This window comes from Aspergillus campestris (assembly GCF_002847485.1).
Source record: "Aspergillus campestris IBT 28561 chromosome Unknown P168scaffold_1, whole genome shotgun sequence".
Classification (NCBI taxonomy): Eukaryota; Fungi; Ascomycota; class Eurotiomycetes; order Eurotiales; family Aspergillaceae; genus Aspergillus; species Aspergillus campestris.
In genome coordinates, this window is record NW_020194336.1 from 4,799,165 (window position 1) to 4,813,473 (window position 14,309).

At 50.1% G+C, this 14,309-nt stretch overlaps 7 protein-coding genes and 1 non-coding gene across 8 annotated transcripts; 4 read left to right on the forward strand and 4 right to left on the reverse strand.

Annotated features, from left to right (window-relative positions):
* Positions 1 to 1,988: 1,988 nt before the first annotated feature.
* P168DRAFT_278855 (uncharacterized protein) lies at positions 1,989 to 2,483 on the forward strand (the record flags this gene model as incomplete). The annotated part of the gene is made up of 1 exon (XM_024835726.1): positions 1,989 to 2,483. The coding sequence occupies one exon, from the start codon at positions 1,989 to 1,991 to the stop codon at positions 2,481 to 2,483; it is 495 nt and encodes a 164-aa protein (XP_024697959.1).
* Positions 2,484 to 3,459: 976 nt separating this feature from the next.
* On the forward strand, positions 3,460 to 4,594 carry P168DRAFT_287400 (formyltetrahydrofolate deformylase). Its single transcript, XM_024836563.1, has one exon. The coding sequence runs from the start codon at positions 3,537 to 3,539 to the stop codon at positions 4,398 to 4,400; it is 864 nt and encodes a 287-aa protein (XP_024697960.1). The 5' UTR covers positions 3,460 to 3,536; the 3' UTR covers positions 4,401 to 4,594.
* A 125-nt stretch (positions 4,595 to 4,719) lies between these two features.
* P168DRAFT_333000 (ammonium transporter) lies at positions 4,720 to 6,737 on the reverse strand (the record flags this gene model as incomplete). Its single annotated transcript, XM_024841671.1, has 4 exons — positions 4,720 to 4,825; positions 4,880 to 5,715; positions 5,819 to 6,213; positions 6,716 to 6,737. The coding sequence occupies 4 exons, from the start codon at positions 6,735 to 6,737 to the stop codon at positions 4,720 to 4,722; spliced, it is 1,359 nt and encodes a 452-aa protein (XP_024697961.1).
* A 45-nt stretch (positions 6,738 to 6,782) lies between these two features.
* P168DRAFT_t16 lies at positions 6,783 to 6,869 on the reverse strand. The gene has a single exon. It is a non-coding gene; the product is annotated as a tRNA-His (tRNA).
* A 472-nt stretch (positions 6,870 to 7,341) lies between these two features.
* P168DRAFT_315376 (translocon subunit SSS1) lies at positions 7,342 to 7,675 on the forward strand (the record flags this gene model as incomplete). Its single annotated transcript, XM_024839897.1, has 3 exons — positions 7,342 to 7,426; positions 7,492 to 7,578; positions 7,635 to 7,675. 3 exons carry the CDS (start codon positions 7,342 to 7,344, stop codon positions 7,673 to 7,675), a joined length of 213 nt encoding a protein of 70 aa, XP_024697962.1.
* Positions 7,676 to 8,527: 852 nt separating this feature from the next.
* P168DRAFT_315377 (uncharacterized protein) lies at positions 8,528 to 9,176 on the reverse strand (the record flags this gene model as incomplete). Its single annotated transcript, XM_024839898.1, has 2 exons — positions 8,528 to 8,563; positions 8,652 to 9,176. The coding sequence occupies 2 exons, from the start codon at positions 9,174 to 9,176 to the stop codon at positions 8,528 to 8,530; spliced, it is 561 nt and encodes a 186-aa protein (XP_024697963.1).
* Positions 9,177 to 9,830: 654 nt separating this feature from the next.
* P168DRAFT_301889 (YoaK family protein) lies at positions 9,831 to 10,965 on the reverse strand (the record flags this gene model as incomplete). The annotated part of the gene is made up of 1 exon (XM_024838582.1): positions 9,831 to 10,965. The coding sequence occupies exon 1, from the start codon at positions 10,509 to 10,511 to the stop codon at positions 9,831 to 9,833; it is 681 nt and encodes a 226-aa protein (XP_024697964.1). The 5' UTR covers positions 10,512 to 10,965.
* An 805-nt stretch (positions 10,966 to 11,770) lies between these two features.
* P168DRAFT_315379 (exonuclease) lies at positions 11,771 to 12,646 on the forward strand (the record flags this gene model as incomplete). Its single annotated transcript, XM_024839899.1, has 2 exons — positions 11,771 to 12,343; positions 12,398 to 12,646. 2 exons carry the CDS (start codon positions 11,771 to 11,773, stop codon positions 12,644 to 12,646), a joined length of 822 nt encoding a protein of 273 aa, XP_024697965.1.
* Positions 12,647 to 14,309: the final 1,663 nt, after the last annotated feature.

Here is a 14,309-nt window from a genome sequence, read left to right on the forward strand (position 1 = left end):
TTAGGTACCGACCTCCTTACAGCCTATGCTTAGAGAACAAAAATACATGCATACATATGCTTGGATCCATCAGTGAACAAATTTATATCAAAGAGCATAGGAGCCATGAAATTACCTATACAGCGCTGAACATATAATGCTAATGCTACTAGGTCTCTTGCAAGTAATTTCTCAATACCGCTACGCCAAAACGTTGACCAGCATTTGGTATAGGGCTTAACCTGACTGATATACCCAAGATGTTTCCCTTAGGAGTGTGTAGCTGCTGACTCAATAGTACCCCTAGTTTACTAGTGTTCTTCAGCTGGCTTAAGTCTAGTCCCTCCCAGGAGAGGAAACAGCACGTTACCATCACAGGAAGCAGAGTATTCCCGCAACTCCTACTAGCCCTGTAGTAGTGCATCATGAAGAACTCCAAAATAGGAATCTACCGTTCTCTATTCCTGCCAACATATCAAAACAAACTACTCTGTAGTAGTTACTATATATCATTTATTCAGTAAACAAGCTCTACTTGAACACTAAAAAGGGAACATATACATAGAAGGTTTAGTCAACTAGAATAATTGATACCATTATACACTATGTAGAATAGTCTAGCTAAGTATCTATCTATGGATGCAGCAAGCCTGTCAAGATGAAGATAGCATCTTGCGTGCCGACTGCTGATTTATTTTCCAAAGATACATAATCCAGTTGCGTGTCGGAGACTAGAGTAACCCTCCAATCTACATATGATGGGAAGGAGGATGTTCTCGTCTAGCCATCGGGGGATATCATGCAGATGATAGACACTGATCTGTCGCTGACTACCACAAGTGAGGGATTTAACAAAGTCAAAGCCTACCACCTGATCGTCGATCAGACGCATTAGCTCAACCGGGTGAAACTAGGACTTAATACCTAATTATGAGCCCATAGTAACACACAGAACCAGGAACCAAGAACCATGCGTTATCACTCAGACTGTCGCTGCTAGGGATCTACATGACTTACTGCAACCTCTTCCATTTCCAGACAGCTGATCCTCGCTTAGAATGCTAGGCGTCCAAGATAATGCCTCGAGCAGTGTTCAACGAGCACAAGCCTAGCTGATACACAGACTTGACAGAGCCTCCTGCCGGGGGGCTCTATCTTCAGTTTCGGCATACGAGTACCCCATGGCAATCTACACTGCTCCCCATATTTTTCAAGTCGATTCCCATGCTAGATACTAGCAGTGATGGACTCTATTTGCAGACTCACCTTAAACGTAGGCCAAGGTCTAGCTCATGGGGAAGACGACTCAAAAATGAAACACCCTATTAGGGCTGTGATCTGCAGCCAGCCACTCCTGCACAATGAACGTGAAGGATGACGGCCCCACTTAGCTATTCTCTCCCCTGTGACCTCCTCCTCTCGGCCTGGTGGCAAACGAACTAGGCTTGTTTCTGACACCTATCAGGGTTAACACTTTGGGGGCGGAAGACAGCTGAAAAGGTGCTCTGTAGGAATCGAGTCCGCGTAGATCACTAGAATAGACACTCTCGGCTGTGTGGAATCCAGTGGTGACGGCAACAACTCGCCTCCTTGGGTTAACGCTCTTCTGGCCGGTAAGGATAGACATTCAAGATCGATGTTCCCCCATTCAACCCCATTTATCCACCTTACCCAGACAACTGACTCGTGCACTCAGCGGGAGACGAGTATACCTTGAATCAATCCTTTTGCCCCTAACTGGGGCCGCCAGCTACACCATTGAGTATGTGGCGTTTTCCATTCCAGCCCCCACGCGCCAAGGTTGTACTATCCCCGCCAATCTTAGCCAGATTAAGCTATATCCTTAGCTGACACCGTCAAGATGTGCCGGTTGACTTGACAGACGATTCCCGAGCAGAATGGGTATAAAAGACCTGACTGCACTCCTACCAGAAGATTCCGCTCAACAATCTCGTTCATCTCAGTTATCAAAGTTCAAATCTTAAGCTTCCAGTCTCCATTTCTGCATCATGCCGTCTCTCCGCGCCAGCCTCCTCCTCCTCATCGCAGCGACCTCGACCGCCGTGAACGGCGAGCGCCTAAAGGTCGTCTGGTCCTCTGGCTCTTTTTCAACCGTCTCGGGCCCCGCCGGCAATGAGTCCGGGAATTACAACGGCTTCGCGATTTTCGACGAGGCCGGCAAAGCCATTTATGATCAGGGGACCCCCGACAACCATTCGCCTTGTTACAGCACGGACGACGGCCGCGAGTTCACCATCGAGGGCGACTGCTGGGATACCCCTCGCAAATTCAAGTGCAAATCGAACTTAGCAGGCAACCCTCAAACCTGCGAGGTTAAAGATGGCAATGGCAATTCCCTTGGCAAGGGCGACGGAAAGACGGATACAACTTTTATCGGTATCGCTATCGGCATGGACTCAAGCTGTGTCGTCGAATTCGATGCCGACAGCCACAACTGCCCTGAGGATGATGGCAACGGGCCCCTGCATGTTACTTCCGGTTAAACGGCCTTCCACTATTGCTTGCGAGACTGCCCATGTCGGCACTTGGTTGTGTATCTAGATAGAAACATATAATTGAGACATGTGACCTTGACTCCCCAGTATTTTCAATACTCCAATGATCCAACGATTCAACCATATCTCCTTAAGCTGTCACATTATGAAATGTGCAAGTTTTTTCCTTGACCAGTATTGGCCACAAGACGCAAAGACATGCCAAGTACCAGGCCGGGTGGGGAGGATGATTAGGGCTATGGATTCTGCACCGAGCCGGTCCTCAGCGCATTTAGCATGCTAGCCCAGCACACAGCTCACGCTCTGCTCGGATTAGCGCGCGCAAAGTCAAGGGTTTTTTTTGATATCTGTAAATCAAAGTATTTCATTGTAAATTATGGCAACCCTACAATACTATATAAGCAGCGACTATAGAAACGTCCAAAGCATGCGAAATGAGAAGAAAATAAAGAAAAGAACAAACAGACCCGACCGGTGTGGATGGCTGGTGTCTGTTCCAAATTGCGCATCCTTGGCGGCATCTAGGAAGCTGTCTAGTGTTATAGAAAACAGAGCAATGCTACTTCGCCAACCATGGGAAAAAATTATGCGCTTGAACAATGTCCCGTCACACCATTGAAGGAGTACACCGTCCATATTGTACTGACGCTCGAACCTTCAATACATGCTAAGTAGGTGCACCGAGTTTCCTTGTCTCGGTGAAAGGTCTGACATGCCAAGAGCACAGCACCTGCCGTTTCGGTCATTTCTTCAACATATTACAGTATAGCTTCCTAGAGAAAAGTATTTCTACCCTATCATTGGGTGAACGCGTGTGGAACTGTTGAGAATTATGGGCCCGGTATAGAAAGTATGACTCATGTGACCCGATCTAATCTAATCTGATCAGCTTTGTCAGCGCCGCATGCGGGACTGAAAATCTCCGCCCGCATCGGGAAATTTCCGCTGATCGAGTCAGTTCATCCCACAACAAAAGGCACAGACATCCCCATTCAACAGTTTTTCCCAGGAACACAGATTCAACATCAGAGCATAGGCACAATGTCCAGCTTTATCCTGACCCTCTCTTGCCCGGACCGCCCCGGCATCGTCCACGCGGTCACGGCCTTCCTGGTCCAGCAGAATCTCAACATCGTTGACTCATCGCAGTTCGGCGATCCCACGTCGAAGCGTTTCTTCATGCGCGTGCACTTCAAGGCCGAATCTTCCTCCTCGGAGACCGCGCCCACCGTTGAGACTCTTCGCGATGCCTTCAGTCTCACCGCCGAGGGCCTGAGCATGGACTTCCAGCTCGTCCCCGCGACCCAGAAACCCCGCGTGCTCATCATGGTCTCCAAGATCGGCCACTGTCTCAACGACCTCCTCTTCCGCCAGTCGACCGGCCAGCTGGCCATCGAAATTCCTGTCATTGTCTCCAACCACCCCGAATTCGAGACCCTGGCGCGTACCTACAACATTCCCTTCGTGCACCTCCCCGTCACGGCAGACACCAAGGCCCAGCAGGAAGGACAGGTCCTGGAGCTGGTGCGCCAGCACAACGTCGACCTGATCGTGCTGGCCCGGTACATGCAGGTGCTGTCGCCGACGCTGTGCGAGGCTATGTCCGGACGCATCATCAACATCCACCATAGCTTCTTGCCTAGCTTCAAGGGCGCCAAGCCCTACCACCAGGCTTATGATCGCGGCGTGAAGATCATCGGCGCGACGGCGCACTTTGTGACGAGCGACTTGGACGAGGGCCCGATCATCGAGCAGAATGTCGTGCGGGTGAACCACGGAATGAGCCCGAAGGAGTTGACTCACGCGGGCAGCAACGTTGAGAGCAATGTGTTGGCCACTGCGGTCAAGTTTGTGACTGAGCGGCGGGTTCTGCTGAACGGACACAAGACGGTTGTGTTTAGTTAAGTGGGTTTATATGTATATCAGGTGGTGAATTTTGTCTGTATATCTTGTCATGATGGGTCTGCGCTTTGGCTACAAAAGTAATAGACTGGTCTCTGGATGATTGATGCGGCCAATTGGATGTATACAGAATGAGAGCCTCATTATTTGGCTATTTACTAATAATGCCTCGAGCTCTAAAGCATCGTGGATGATAAGCTCGGGCTTACCGGTGTGCTATCTACTTATACTACAGGTACCTGGCAGGTATCTTTCTACCATCCCTACGACAGTACAATATCCCCAATGCTGCACCCACGCGACACCCGAACAGCATCTCGAATTATAGACGGACCCCGGCAAAAGGATGATAGTCCTCTTCCCCCGCCCACTGCGCCGCATACAGAGACTCATCCATCTGCGACGCATCCATCCCGGCCATGACATCCCTACCACTCATTAGCATCAATCCCACCACGACAGCAGGAAAAGGTCCAACATACTCATCAGTAGCCAACACCTCCAACCCAGGCACACAATCAATCAGCGCATAAAGGGCATAACTCCCAACAAAACTCCACACGAACCCAATCAGCGCCTCCACAATCTGCACCCCCAGCTGCCGCCAATTCCCATCAATCAGACATCCACCCGCGATAAACGTTACCCCGTCATACGCGGCAACCTCCCGCTGCGCAAACAGCCCCGTGACGATCGTCCCGAGAAACCCACCCAGACAGTGCGTCGCAAAGGTATCCCCATTGTCGACCCACCTCCACCGCGCAGCCGCCTTGGTGAACTTGATCCGCAGCGCCTGGCGCCCACACACCGCACCGAGGACCCCAAACGCGACCGCAGTAGTCATATCGACGAACCCCGCGCTGGGCGTGATAAGCACCAGCCCCGCAATCGCCCCGAGAAAGGTACTATCCAGACTCCACTTCCCGGTCTCAAAGTAGGTGAGGCTCGCCCAGGTGAGCGCCCCGGACGAGGCACACAGGTTCGTCACGCAGGCGGCCATCACGCTCTTGAAGTTCAACGCAAGCGTCGTCCCCGCGTCGAACGCCACCCACGCGTTCCAGATGATGATCAGCGCCAGGAGCTGGGACAGCGCGTTGTGTGGCTTGTGCAGCACGAGGTGCTGCGGGGTTCGCTTGTTCGACCGTCGCGACCGGAATCGCGGGTACGAGAGGTAGACGCTCATGGCTGTTGCTGTCGCGCCGCTGCAGATGTGTACGGGCGTGCCGCCGGCGAAGTCGAGGGCGCCTAGTGACGCCAGAAAGCCTGTCTCTGACCAGACCATGTGCGCCAACGGGGCGTATATGAATGTGCACCAGCCCTGTTCATCTCGGGTTAATCTTCTGGTTGTTGTGGCATGGGTCTCGTTACGAGTATGGTTTATTCTCAACCCATTTTTCGTTCGGCTGTTTACTAGGACATACAAAAATAAATGGAATCAATGGGAGGAGTCGCCCGCGCTCACAGGCGCCCCCGATCGCGATCGCGCACACCGTCGCGCAGAAGATGAGCTGGAATTGCGAGAACAGGATCTCTGGGATAGAACCCACTGGGTCCGCGAGGACTCCTATGTGGAACGCTTTGCCGAAGCCCCCGAAGACGCTGTTGGCGTCGCCGTAGGCCAGCGAGTACCCGATCATCCACCATTGGATGGAGCAGACGGAGACGGCGAGTAGACCCGGGTAGAAGGAGGCGAGGCTATTGAAGCGCGTGGAATAGCCTGAGTAGGCGAGGCCGACGGCGGGGATGATCAGCCAGCAGAAGACGCTGCAGACGAGGATGAAGAGTGTGTCGGTTTGGGAGCACGACTCCCATGCGGCTTGGACAGTCATGGTGTTTTTTTGCAACTGGTTAGTATGATTTCAGAGTCGTGTTTTTATTTTCTGGGGAACTGGGGTGTCTATATGTGATGGTGTTTTTAGCCCTATCGAGGTAGATCCTGATAAGACACGATGTTGCTCATTGGTTATGGAGAGGCTATCAGCTGCACGATGCACATCATCCCTGGTCAGGCAGTCGCATGCGATTCGGGGTGTCTGTTAGTACTGCTTATCTATTTCATTTTTTTTAGTAATGAATCAATGGTGCTGGAATAGTGAGTGTCTACTTGGCTCTTCACTAGGGGATAATCAATTAGTGGTGGTATATCTATGATGTATAGTAGGCCCAGCCAGACGCATCTGATAACACGAGAGAACAAAGTTTAAACGTGTCTCTCGGCAAAAATACATACTCAATAAAAAGTGAATAAACGAGCCCTATCCAGGGTCCTTGCATTCATGGTATTAAAGAAAGCCATGAATACCATCGGGGTACCATGCTCTGAAGAGGTTCCCTTGCCATCACGTTGAAGAGATCAGTAAAAAGATTTGATCAAGTCAACGCCAATGGCGCTGCTGGGAATCGAACCCAGGTCGAATCGGAATTGTTGTTTGAAACCACAACGATTCATGATGACCACTACACTACAGCACCTTGATCTGTATCAAAACTGGTGGACAACACGTGGATATATATATCGAAAAATCCGATGGTGGTAATTTGACCACAGGTTCAATATGTCTCTATCGTATTATCGACATTGCAAGGAACCATCCGAGCTACAACAGACACGATATACGGATAAACCCAGGATAATGCCAATAGTGGATACAACCCTTAATTTGATTGATGTCTTTAGGGTTATTTACACTGACCGGGGAATGACCCGCACCGCCACATCTAACCCGATCACCAGCCACAGTGGCTCGTGGACGAGTTGGCCTCTTGCCCGGCCGAAAGTTGACCCGGACCCGGGGCATTGGGGCGACTCTGTCCTTTCCCCGATCAGCATCTCCATTGACCGCGAAGCTCAATTAAACCTCACTCCATTTCGCTATCCGTTCCATACATTCCTTGTCTTCCTCTTCCGACCATCTTCAATCCCTCTCACATCCTAATCTTCACAATGGCCGACCAAGTGCAGGAGCTCCTCAATGTCCCCCGGGAATTCTTCCGGGACGGCATGCAGTTCATCCACCGCAGCCAGAAGCGTGAGTCGTCCAGCTGATAGCCTGCGCGCACACACCCCAATGCTAATCGGACAATCACCATCTAGCCGACCGACGGGAATTCATCAAGATCAGCCAAGCTGTTGGCGTCGGTTTCCTGGTGATGGGCGGAATTGGCTTCATCGTCAAGCTGGGTGAGCTCTCCTGGTTCTCGTCTCGTACGCGACACATCTTGCTAACACAGTGACAGTCCACATCCCCGTGAACAACGTCCTTGTCGGCGGTGCTTAAATTTTTCGTTTCCTTTTTCATCCTAAATATCGACGACCCGACCTCTCCTACGCCCGTCATGCCTCTCCCTCCTTCTTCCCCCTGAACTCGACTCGAAAAAATGGTGGAAACGACGAGCTATGCACCTGCGATGGAAACCGGGATATAGACGTGCACTCCACGATACATACACACGGCACTGCGACGGAGGAGATGGTCCCGAGGTTTACAGTTGTCGAAAGCGTTTCCCGTCGGTCGGATCTCGATCGCGATGGCGTTCCTGCCGCGTCCGTTTTTTGTCGACATGTCTAATACCCTTGCTATCGGTTGCAATAGTTTGTAATAATATTAAGCCTTGTTTGTTGGTGTTGTTTTATTTGTCTGGTATGCTACTGGGCTAGATCATCTCATTCGGTGTAGGGCAATGGCGTAAGTCACGAGACCGTGACTTCGGACTGCGAATGCCACCTTTCGTCAGACGCTGTCACTGGCAGGCTCTTGAAGCGCCAACCATTGATATTGTTACCCCATTTCGATCTGGACTCGGTTGCTCAGTAAATCTAGGAGGGTTCCTTCGCCAGTCATTCTTCAAATGATCTGTTATCTACGCGTGCTACAGTGCCTGACAACCATCGGAGGTATACGACCAGGATATCCAAACAGTTACGCATACGGGATCATGAGAGAGTAAATTGACTAAACACGGGATAGATCAGCTAGAATATGGACTGCACATAATGAATCACCCTAGCCTCAGTCGATGTGGAACTTCCTACCCCAGGATGATCTGCAGGACCCGATGATCGATCTTCAACCGTCCTGCAACTCGAACCATCTCATCCCTCCATCATACCACTGACGAAAGAGCCAACATTAAACATCAGCTACCGGGCCCCCATACGAATGAATCTAAGCCCTGCATCAGTATCCACATAGCGACAACCTCAAAGCAACGACAAACAACCAAGAACAAGAAAAAGAATGGGGAAGATCATACCGTCTGATCCGAACACCCCTCAGGCGTCTTATCCAGATACGCTCCCGTATTCACAAACACCTTATCCTCCTGACAAACATACCAAGCCGCCGTATTCGGTCTCTCAAAATCATCCGCCTCCCACGTCAGCGCATCGCCCTGGAACGCAAACGCGCCGTACTCGTTCTTCGTCGCGTTGAACCACGTCTGCAGCTTGCGCTGCTCGTCGTCCGCGCGAGGCTCCACGTTCATGTACAGCGGCTTCTTGTCGGCGCCGGTGTTGTAGACTAGCTGGCCGTCGATGACGTTGAATTGGCCTGCATTTGTGTTCTTCGCGAGGTGCGCTGCCCCTGCGGCTTGCGTTGGCTGACTCTGCAGGTAGCTGTGGTAGTAGGGGGTTTCGACGGCGCGGATCCACGACCAGGATGGTTCGAGGGTGGCTGTTGCTGTTGGTGTTGGGGTTTCGGTGGTGGCGGGTTGGGCGGTTGCGAGGGAGAGGAGGGGGAGGAGAGGGAGGAGGGATAGTGGGGTGTACTGGAGGCGCATTGTGATAATTGGGATGGCGTCTTTGGTGCTAAGCATTGTATGGAGATGGTACATGAGAAGCTTATATGGATCTGCTGGATTTAGGCAATTCGGGTATTCTTTCCTTGCTTCCGTGGCGGAAGTAGATGTGCATTTTATCTGAAACGTTGCGTCGGCATGGGCTGTCAATTTCGGGAGCTGATTGCTGGGAAATCTTCTCTGATGCTTCTTCAAGTACATATACGCGGAATATTTTATAACTTATGCACGGGTAGATCCCGTATAGGCGAAGGCTTATTCTCAAAGTGGGGGGTCTCATGAAAGGAGGGAAATTGTATAGCCCTGCATATGGGAAGGGCGATGAGAACCCAAACCATGAGCCAGTCTCCCTCAGTGCTTACTGTCGACTATGGCTAAGGCGATGTTCAGAGACCTGTACATCGCGATATTGTTTGTATCTCGGTCCTCAGAGCTACGAACTATCCACGTTATCTTACAAGTAGTAGTCACACTACAACATCACTCATTAGAATTATATTACCTTACTACACACCAATGGCTAAACCTCTGCCATAGCAGGCCACCACAACCAAGAAACCGCCATAACGGCCTTCCCAACGACAGCAGTCCACAACGCCCCGGACAGACCAACCTCGCTCCTCGCCCACACGCCCCCTACGCAAGTCCCCACCAGCATCCCTCCCACTGCCCCAGCCTCCGCAGCTGCTCCGGGTCTCGAAATGCCCACAAATCCGAAAACAAGTCGCAGTACACACTGGTCAACACCACGCTAGTTAGGCTCCGAAACTGCAGCACGCGACTCGCAACCGCCTGGCCGCTGCTCTGGAACGCAACCAGACCCAACGGCAGCGCGGTCCTCCACGTGAGCCCTGACTCTCCGACCGGCCGGTAAACAGTGACGACCGTCGCCGCCAACATGAGACACGCTGTCTGCATGCCAAACGAGAGGGCGAGGGCCCATCGTGCCCGCACCGGAGGCTGCGTTGAGCGATGGAACGTCGAGAAAAACACGGAGCCGAGGCAGAACCCGCCGATGGAGACGAGCGATCTCAGCCACCGGCCGGTGTCGTCGACACCTGCTAGTCCGAGCCCGAGGTAGACGGTGTTGCCGGTTTGCATGCTGGCGAAGGAGCCCCAGATGGAGACGGCTGAGCTGTCTAGGAGGCCGGTGAGGACGTAGCATAGTAGGAGGAGGATGTCGGCTCCGCGCGGGTCGATGTCGGTGCGCATGTATTTCCTCAGGTGATGCAGGCGGGTTGGGCCCTGGTTTCGACGGCCCAGGAGGGCGTCAGTCTCATGCGAGGGGAACTCATAGTAGGAATGTCCTGGGGTCATTGTGTGTATGGAGGATTATCGTGAGAGTGTGGTGGGTCAATGTAGGTGAGTAGATACTGGACGGCTTGTTCCTGCCGCCGGGTGTATCGTCCAGGCCCCCAGTGTTATATATCAAGGACCAATGATGAGAAGTAGGACCCTGAATGATTGTCGATCAACGGAGTGAGTTACACTAGTATGGTATTACCCGTTTACCAAAGATCTCATTCACAAGATGCATTGCGGGGTTAGCCAAGTCACCGAGTTAAGGACCGGGCCAAGGGTGACGTCAAGACTTGAACAGCTTGGTGGAAGATGCTTCCGACTTCCGACAGGGGCAGGGCTGGAAGAGACCCACATGTGGTGATTATTTGGTTCACAGGGGTGTTTACCTTTCTCTTCTGTCTTTGCCTGTTGCTGGGGATGGATATCGGATTGGATGCTGTGGATTGTCCCAGATGTTACTTTTTGGTCGGCTTGTTCGGATAACGGTTGTTGAGATCGAGAATAGTGACGACGTCGGAGATTCAAAAGACGAAGCACAAAAGGCAATTTGAGCCAGTCAGGCCCTTGAACCAGTTTCATAATCAGCAATACATGTTCCCTACCTTTTCTCTGATTCGAGGTTTGTTTCCACACTTCTCCGCTTTATTGTTTTCTTGGACAATGGAAACCTAATTGACAACCCATCTCATGTACTGTCATTATATGGCTAGATTCAAGGAACCCATCCAAGTCACCAAGACCATACGATTGATTTTTTGCTCTTGACCCATTTCCTATTCAATACACCCTCGTTGATTATGAAAAAACGACTCGAGTGGGGTCGACTTGACGGCGCTTCAGACTTCCCGATGATACCCTGGAATTCAGTCTTGAGTAATTTGGCTAACAATGCTCTGACACTTACATGACATCGAAACCTTACTGAAGTGCCACTGATGTGTATATGGCTTAACTTCTGGACGGGAATCCATCGGAACTCACGATGATGATGGAAGGATGATTGCACTTTCCCAGCCCTTGAACGAAATTATTGCTCATGTCCATACGTTCTATGGAGGCTATATAGAGCCCTTTCCCGGCCGTGAGGACTCACCAATCTTTCTTAACCTGCTAGGCTCACTGTTAACATAAACTTCTATAAATTTGACTGTGGGAGGCAGGGTAATCCCTACACAGCATCATTTACTTATAATATATATACACGTGAGTCCGATGCCATATTGTTCATGGCTATAAAGAAACCACGCAATATTGACAGGCACAGTACATACAGTATGTACAAGACACAGACAAAGTCCACACCAGACAAAGTGTCATCCCAAGACCCAAGTCAAATAGAAGACGATGAAGTTGCCAAAATCACCTTTTCCCTCCAGAGCACAACGATTGACAGCTCTGTCGGGCCACAGCTTGTATCGACAAGAGCCGGCATCGTAGAGCTCGTCGGGGAAATTGCGGATTTACCGACGAGCCCACCCTCACTGTTTGTCGACCTCGAAGGCGTCAACCTGTCGCGTCATGGAACCATATCCATTCTCCAGATTTACGCTGCGCCTCTTGACCGGACCTATCTGGTCGACGTCCACATACTCAAAGAAAAAGCGTTCTCACAGCCCGCGGGCAACGGCATGACACTGAAAGACGTTTTGGAGTTATCCTCAATTCCAAAGGTCTTCTTCGACGTGCGCCATGATTCAGATGCCCTGTTCGCCCATTTCGGGGTCCGATTGGCTGGTGTGCAAGATCTTCAATTGATGGAAGTTGCAACTCGCCAATGTCGGCGAAGGTTTTTAAGTGGTTTGGCGAAGTGTATTGAATTTGAGTCTAGCATGACCCCGGAGCAGAAGGTGGCCTGGAAGGAAACAAAAGAAAGAGGAAAGAGGTTATTTGACCCGGACCAGGGAGGCAGCTACGAGGGATTCAACACTCGACCACTTTCGAGCGAGATCCTGCAGTATTGCGCCCAGGATGTGGGATATCTACCCGGGCTGTGGCGAAGGTATGATCAGAGGTTGACAGCAATTCGGGACAGGAGGGCAGAGGTAGAGCAAGAAGTCGAACGTAGGATCTCGGACTCCCAACATGCGGCATATAATGGGAACGGCCGTCATATGGCACGAGCCCCTCCAAGATGGGCGTACCTATCTTGATATATTTTCATCTCTGTGCGTCTATATAGCTTGTCGGTTATGAGGTACCTCGGAAATTTGGGCATTTGTACTCAGCATCAGGGATGGAGAATATCAGGGTCAGGGCAGGGTATTAGGTCATGATCTTTGAATGCTTGGTGGGTACAGTTTACTGATCCCAAGTGTATGCCACAACTCCTGACTGTGTCGTGAATGTGGAATTGTGAGACATGCAATTAGCCAAACATCAACTGACTTATGTCATTTTCCCACATAGATTGTTGCCCTGATCCTTCGTGCCTTATGCAACCTTTTAAACTATTCGCAACATTGATAGTCATCAAGCTCATCATTCCTGTGGCCGTTCTCATCGGCCCCTCCACTATGGAAACTTTGACCACTGAGCTAAAGGTTGTCGAGTTCAAAGTCCTTTGGCTGTATGAACATAGCATCGCATTTCACGAGGCTACAATGTGATTATTTGAATAGCTCTGCTCCAACTGAACGATGATGCCTGTAAAAGTAATCTTGGCGAATTCTATTCGGAGCCCATATTTATACCAATCCTGCTATGATTAGATTTGCAATATCAAAGTATCTGCATAATCAACCCGGGTTTATGCCGGTATGATCAAAAATGATGAATGTTCAATGTTCAATGTCGAATTTTGTAGTCATCTACTCGAGTGAGAAATAAATTGGTAGAAAGATATAGAAGTAGTATTTACCAGTGTCTTAAATGGATTAGACAGGCATTGGCCCTGAAAAAAAAAAGAATACACGTCATTCTTTGGAAACTTCAGGTATGAGCAAATACTAACATGAATGTTCATTTTGCACTATATAGCCAGTCCCTCCCACATTTCCCTCAGTAATTGTGATAGGTTTCCCATGACTATTGACAACTTCAGAGCAGATAGCCTGTGGTACATGTGATGGGCCTTGTTATTCTCGAACAATGGCTATTAATATCCACACTGCTAGCGCCTTAGTCTACAAAAAGACTGTCACAGTTGAACAAGTAATATATGTTTACGAAACAGTGATGTAGAGACCAAATAAGTAGATACAGGAAATTCAAGTGATTATATAACCACTGATAAGGATCAGGAGCCGAAATTGTAGATGAAGCTGCTAAAATTAGACCAGAAATAAGACTAATGCATTCGAATATTTACGAGGTGTGGAGACACCGGTCATCTCCTTAAATTACCTCGATAACATGCTGACATGCCCCAAACCAATGTAAGCAGCCCATTTCCTGTGGCAGATATTAGGCGCAATGAAGAGTCGTGACAAAATTTTAGGTCGGTGATATGCGAGGTAGACCTGATCCCTGTTAATCTGATCAAGATAGGTTGGGCTTATCTAGACGTGTTCGGATAATTTCCTCAAGCTTGATGCGGGCAGGTGCCGAGTAAGACAGCCCTCAAAACTTTCTCGCGTGACGAGTCAGTAGGGGGTATGGCAGACAGAAATAGATTTAGATTTAGGGCCTAAATTCATATCAATCTAACCACAGTAGGATGGCGTGACCCAGTGAACAATCCAATGTTGAGGCCAAACGCACCGACCTATTCTCCATGCCCAATTCGTATTCAAACAAAGCCACTCGGCAAAGGACATCCACACAACCACATATATGCTATGCAGTCAGAATGTTTGATACCACTAGATGTTGTGA

Excerpts from the sequence above, each read along its gene's own strand:
- P168DRAFT_287400 (XM_024836563.1), top strand. The coding sequence starts at position 3,537 with ATGTCCAGCTTTATCCTGACCCTCTCTTGCCCGGACCGCCCCGGCATC.